The sequence below is a fragment of the Varanus komodoensis genome, unplaced genomic scaffold (assembly GCF_004798865.1).
Source record: "Varanus komodoensis strain SLA01 unplaced genomic scaffold, ASM479886v1 scaffold45, whole genome shotgun sequence".
NCBI lineage: Eukaryota > Metazoa > Chordata > Lepidosauria > Squamata > Varanidae > Varanus > Varanus komodoensis.
Window position 1 is genome coordinate 2,759,969 of NW_025336011.1, and position 6,800 is coordinate 2,766,768.

The following is a 6,800-nucleotide window of genomic DNA, read 5'->3' on the forward strand; positions in this document are numbered from 1 at the left end:
TCATTCTTTGCCCTGTTCCTTGTTCATTTTCTTCATCTTCATCCTTCGATTCTGAAACCAGATTTTGACTTGTCTTTCGCTCAGGTTGAGCAGCCTGGCCACTTCATGTCTACGGTCCCTGGTGAGGTACATATTGAACAGAAACTCTTTCTCCAGTTCCAAGGTCTGGTACTTTGTGTAGGGGCATCGTTTCTTCCTGGAGGAGCGTGCGTGCAACCAGTTGGCTGCAGGATTACCTGAAAGAGAAACAGCAGAGACCCGTCAGAAAGTGCCCCCAAAGCCCCCTGGCTTCTCAGAAGGACTTTTGGCCAACTATTGAACTGGGCAAAGAAGACTGACATTTAGGAAGTGGGCAGCCACCAACTTTTATTGAGTGCAGCCGAAACAGTTGTACCAAGCACACCTACTCACATGTTGTTATTTGTGTGCAAAGGTGCAAACGTGTATGGGCAGGAGGTGATGCAAGGACCAAAGGGTAACCTGGGCACTTGCCTGCATGGGGAAGTGGTGAGAGATGCTTGCATATCGCGCAGCTGTTGAAAGGAAGGATCCATTTTCATACTAAGGCTATGGGAAGACAAGTCTTTCTCACACATCTTTAGGGGATGCAGCGCACGTCTTGCCTACACAGATATACAAACTAATTCATCTAGAAGTATGAATAATTTAGCACTCCCTCTCCTGGTTCTTCTGCTTTGGCATCTTTTTCTTTTTTAAAAAAATCGTGACACGCTATTTTCTACCATGCTAATGGGGAAAGAAATCGCCTAGTCGCTGTTGCCTGGAAAAGGCATGTACATCATCGTCTTCCCAACACCCTGGGGTAAAATACCAGGAGGCAAAGTTCACGGGGACAGCTCCTGTGCAGCGCATGCAGAGCGGACCGGGTGCTGTGAGCACGGATGCGATGTTGTCCCGTGTCGCCATTTGAGAAGCAGTGAAATGCTGAGGTGCCTCTGCAGAGGGCCAAGCAGGGGCGAGGACTGTGGCTGGTATGGAGTACTGCACCTCTGTGCAATACCATACATAGCAATAGGTCTACTCGTTAGTAAAGTCGCTGTGAGCGGATCTGTGAGGTAGCAAAAGCATAACGCATGTGCATGCTAATAGTCAGGCCAGTCCGGCTGGCTCTGTGATGATGGCCTGTCTTTCAAAAAAAAAAAAAAAAGTGAAATTGTCATTCAATGGCAAAAGAATCAAACGCGGAAGTGTGAGAGTATAAAGCCAACCAAACTTCTGCTCGACTTCCTGGACGCCTGCAGAAATTTTTTACAACCCCCCACCCCTCCCCAGGCTTGGGTCCCTGTTCAGCGGGGCCGGAATGACATGTCCTTCTGAGTCAAATGATATGCCTGGGGGTTTTTGTTGTTGTTGTTTTGGTTTGGCGTTTTGCGAGGCGGATTCGCTTCCCTTTCCGTGCAAATCCCCGCAGCCACTTCCTCCACAGAAGGGACTGGCCCGAAGAGGCAGAATTAAATATTAAAGGAGAGGCACGCTGTTAATAATTGATACCGCTACCTATTTTTTAATGGCGTTTGGATGCAATCTCGACCAAATGCCCTCTTTTCGAACATGTGTGACTGCACGCGTCCTGGGGGGGGGGGGGGGGAATGGGGGTTTCTGTGAGATTTCCTGGCACTTCGAGGACACACCACCAGAAAAGCAAGAACATTTTTCATTTCACATGATTCTCCAAACAGGGAGAAAAAAGAGAAATATTCCGCTGACATGCTGCTCTTTCAGAGAAAACCAACCAAACCAAAACAAAGAAACCACGCCATGGCTAGATCCAGAGACGCAATTTTCTCTCGCAGGGCGAACATCCTGGGGAGGCAATGGCAAAACCCGCTCAGCAAGGGGAGATAATGCCCAGGCATCAGTCCTGCTCTAGGAAGGATGCCCCCCGCCCCCTTTCCTTCCTTTCCCCGTTCTCTCCATACACGAGCAAACATACCTTCTAAGCTAGAATGCACAGGACGCCCAGGGGCGCCCTGGTCCTCTGGAATCGAGCGGTTTTCCTGGGCAAGGTTTTTATCTATCTTCAATCCCGGGGCTGGGGAGAAAATGGGGGAGGGAGGAGGGTAGACGGGCACATAAGCTTTTTTTTTTTTTTTTTTTAACCTTCCATCGCTTCTTGACTGTTTTGATCAAGATTTTCTGCCCGGAGCCCAACACAAAACGCGTGATTTTCGCCCTCTCCCACCGAGCGGGGCAGCTGTCGCCGGACTAAGAAGACAAACAGAATTGCACAACTGTTTCTCGACTTTGTCTGGGAAAGGGGACTCACATGAAAAATATACATACATACACACCATGAACAGTAACATTATTAATTAACAACACTGTGAATAGATACATTGAGAAGGGTTGGGGTTAGAAGCCAGCAGGGTTAGGTTTTTTCTTAAACTTCTGAAGGAGCAAATCGCCTGGGAGAAATTACGGGCACTCCGATTTTAAAACCGCCAAGGAGTCTTTTTCACACCACCAAAATACTCTTCGGTTGTTTGAAACCCCACACTGGGCAAGAGCCTCTGAGAACGGACCGAATCACCTCGTCTTCACCTTGCAGAAGAACACGTAAGAGGCAAAGATGATTATATTTTTGTACCTCCCCCCTTCCTTTTGACTAGATTTTTCCTCTAAGGTGTGTGTGTGTGTGTGCAGGGGGGGATAATAGCCACCACCAGGTTGCAAAAAGAAGCACACGATTAAGTTTAAGAGTTTGCCAGTCTGTTCCCAATAGCAAATAAAAGAAGAACCCAATTAAGCTCGTTTCCCTCTTTTACTGTTTTTTGGCGGGTGGGGGGGGGGCACAGCGGCAGCGGAGGCTCTGAAATATTCATACGCACGTCGGATGCATTTCATAAACAAACAACAATTAACAATCAGAAAGACGGAGTGACAGAAGAAAAAGCAACGTAAGGAATCGGGGGTCTTTCAAGGTAAACAGGGTCAGCAGAACAACAAAGCCCCCTCCTTACTTCTCCACGTGAACTTCTTCTCGTCGCTTTTAAAAAACAAATATCTTCCCCACGTTTTCGTCCCTTCCCTTCCCTTCCCTTCCCTTCCCTTCCCTTCCCTACGCGCGCGCCCAGACAGGCAGGCAGACTACATAATACGCATCCCAATCTTTTATGGTCGCCTGTCCCCACCGCTAATTTCTGTATAAAGAAGAAAAGACCAACACATAGCAAGTTGGGCTTCTTCTAACCACTGGGCGAGGAAGGTCAAAACTCACCCCCCCCCCCCGTACCACACATGACATTTCACAGAAGTTCTTCAAAATCTCAATAAGCAGCTCATTCTACGGAACATACACCCCACCCCAATCCCAGATTAGCGCCAGCAGAGTTCTGTGGGTAAAGGGGGAGCTTTCTCTTTTAAGACTTGTTTTTTTTTAAAGCTTTCCTCGCCCATTGTGCCGTTTTATGACACCCCCTCTTAGGTTTTTATGCTGTTTACTTCCTCACTTTTTATAACTTACTTTGATCTGGCCTGCTTTTGTCCTCGCTTCCTTCACAAACTTTATTGTCCTCGAAGCTGGGCCTTTGATTGGAAGCGATCCCTTCCCTTCCAGCAGAAGTGTCTAAATGGTACTCCTGTGTCCCCTGTTTACGGATCTCCCCGGGGTGTCCCAGCAGCGGCTCTGTTTTAACTGGTCCCTGCCCGGCTATGTTTTCTGTGCGGGGCACTGGGTCCAGCCAGCTCCGTAGATACCTGCTATCGGATGTAGGGATGTTTTGATGCTGGATGTAGGGATGGTAGACCGAAGGAAGGGCGGCGGCAGTGTGTGGCGTCAGAGGCGTCCAGGAAGCGCTGAAAACGGAGGATTTGGGCTGGAAACTACAGGAGGGGAACTCGAGGTGCTCAGGGTGGGTAGTTTGCCTGGAGTTTGAATACTGCCCGGAAGAGAATTTGGCGGCGGGAGAGTCTTCGCTGTCATGACTTATAATGGAGTCGACATAATAATTGCTAAGAGTTCCAGAAATGGACATTCTCGGACATCATACGAGCCCCGCGGTTCAATGAAGGGGAAAGCAAGGAACCAAGGAACCGAGCAAGCAATAAAAAAAGGAGAGAGGAGTAGATCTCCAGTTAAGCTGGCTCTACAGATATTAGGGTATGGGGGTGGGGGGGCAGCTGTAAAAAAAGCACGCGCGCGCGCACACACACACACACACACACGAACACCAGGCGACACTCTCGCTTAGCCCCTTTTCCTCCTCCAGCATCAACTTCCTAGCCAAGAAAAAGTACAGTCGGGACTGCCGGGTTGGGAGCTTCCAGCAAAATGATTGGTCAAACTTTTTTCGTGAGGCTGATAAAGCGTCAGGGCGGGCGTAAATCAATCCTGGCGGAGGGGGTTGCGCTGGGCTGTCAAACCGCCCTCCGCATTCCATATCAAGGATGGATTGTGTTATGTTGATGCAATGTTGCAAAACGTCGGGAGTTCAGAAAGCGCGAAACGTACAGTGCCAAGGGTGGGGGGTGGCCAGAGAGGGGAGGTTACGTGGCGTGGGTGTGCGGGGGGGTGGATCCTGCGGCGGCGGGGGGCATGTATCCTCCTCCCCCCTCTCTTTTGTGGGGGGGGTTGGCTTCTGAAACATGAAAGAGAAATGCTGAGTTTTGCCCTCTCTTTGCCTTCAATAATCCCCTTCTGGGGAATTCTCTCCCTCCCTCCCTCCCTCCCTCCGCAGGCAGCCCCCACCCCCACGCACCTCTCCGCATCCCACCATCAGATCTATAAACTGCCATTCTAGACTCGATCACTCTCCTTCAATATTCCAATGCTACTTATCTGGGGGGGGGGGGAGCCAATTAAAAAATGTGCTTGCTTTCCTTTAAAGTTTTCTAAAAGAGGGCGAGGCAGTGATACCTGGCAAGGTCACAATGAAAAGCTTTTAGGTGCATGCACGCGAGAGGTTTCCTTCCTTCCTTCTTTTTAAAATGATCTCCATCAGCATTATTACTAATCCTGCGGTGGTAGATGGGCAGTCGCAGGCTGTCAGAGAACTCTCGGTGCAGCTTCGAGAAGCGGGCTGTTTCCTGGTCATGTTGCCTTCCTCTCTTTCGGGAAACCTTAGCTGTCAAGGGTCTGCATATACTAAGGTCTCTGTGTATTTTCTATTAAACTCTGCCGCATGTGGATTATAGATGCCCGTGTGGATCCTCGGGCATGGATCTGCATGTCGATTGCTATGCCTGAGTGCAATCTATTGCTTCCAGGGAGAAGCCATAGGAACTATACGAGAAGCGCGAAGTACCGAATAGCACAGTAATTATATGATAAACATATAATTAAAAGACACCGGCTCCCTACAGCTCCCCCCCCCCCGCCCGCCCGCCCGCATGCATGTGTGTGTGTGAATACAGCCGGGCACATAACGTGCGGGTCTGGCTTCCAAACTGCAGTATGTTTCTTTTGTCTGCATGAGTAAATCTCAGCCGGTCTCGGGATTCCGATCGACCCAGCGACCGACCGATCCCGCGAGCGAGGGGGGCTCGGCGGGTTCCGAGAGGCGGCAGCCCGGTTTGTTTTGAAGGCAGCGGAGAGGCGGCTGCGTTGCGTTGCGTTGCGTTGCGGGCTATTCGGCTGCACCGCTGCGGTAACAGCCCTCTCGCCTCCTTCCCTCCCCGCCATAGACACGCACTTTAATTTTACTGCCCTTGTAAAATGTCCAATCCGGTACTGATCTTCTTTGTTTCCTTACAGAAGGCGTTAGACTTGAGACGGTTAAATAGTTGAATAAAACTTACATTAGCTTCCTTTGATTTTTATAGCCTTGAATTTACTGCCTGTGGAAAAGGAGGGTGTTTAAAAAAAGGGGAAGGAAAGGAGCGGGGGCTGTGTCTTGAACATTTCAGAGCTGATCTGACTCCGTCCCCTCTCCCTCCGCAAGCCCCCTGGATGCTCCGGATCCAGCTCAGTGAGACCCAAACCCTTTTGGATTTCAGTGAAGGATCCCAGCACCCTCTCACAAGACATTTGCTCCAAAGGAGCACTATTCAACTAAGCGGCTGGGAAGGATAGGCTGATATCCAGATCTAAACACAATTACGTGCAAGTTTATGTCCACTCCCTGCCACCCAGTGGCATTTACTTCCAAGTAAGTATATTTAGGACTGCAGGCTGTGTCAACAGGATAAAACTTGATTTATTTCAATGTCCTTCAGTTTGACTGCCTTACGGATCGCACTGGCTCTCTCTGTCAACTAGCTCACATAATGCCTATCGTAAATTAATATTTTGCAATGTAGCGGATTCCATTTTCTTTCTAGCGGAGTAGGAAGTGTTCGAGAGAGCTTTGAAGTGGCCTCGACCCTCAACTCTTCCAGCAGTTTTAGAGAGGGAGGGAGGGAGGGGGAGGGGGAGGGAGAGACCCTTGGTTCACTTAGCACTAAGCATTGTCCCGTGTGCTTGGTTCTAACAGCTGCACCGAAATTTTCAATATTGGTGAAGGGAAAAGGTATTTCCTTTTACTGTAGAAAAGAAAAAGCGTTCCGCACTCAGAGTTCCCCTCGAGTGAAGGCGACTCCTTTTTATAGAGCACAATTATTTCCATGAGGAGAATAAGCCCAGCAACAGCAAGTGCAGTACATACAAAAGAAAATTGTCATTTCCCTCAAGTATTCTCCTCTCAAAGTGTGTGTGTGTGTGTGTGTGTGTGTGTGAGAGAGAGAGAGAGAGAGAGAGAGGGAGGGAGGGAGGGAGGGAGGGAGGGAGGGAGTCTAAGTATGTTTTATGCAAACGTATTAGGTTGGTAGGTGATAAAGCAGACCTGAGAAGTATGAAGCAGACC

At 49.3% G+C, this 6,800-nt stretch overlaps 1 protein-coding gene across 1 annotated transcript; it reads right to left on the minus strand.

Annotated features, from left to right (window-relative positions):
• HOXB9 (homeobox B9) lies at positions 1–3,995 on the minus strand. The gene is made up of 2 exons (XM_044444613.1): positions 3,485–3,995; positions 1–236 (listed from the first exon to the last, which is right to left on the minus strand). The coding sequence occupies exons 1-2, from the start codon at positions 3,993–3,995 to the stop codon at positions 1–3; spliced, it is 747 nt and encodes a 248-aa protein (XP_044300548.1).
• Between the last annotated feature and the right edge of the window lie 2,805 nt (positions 3,996–6,800).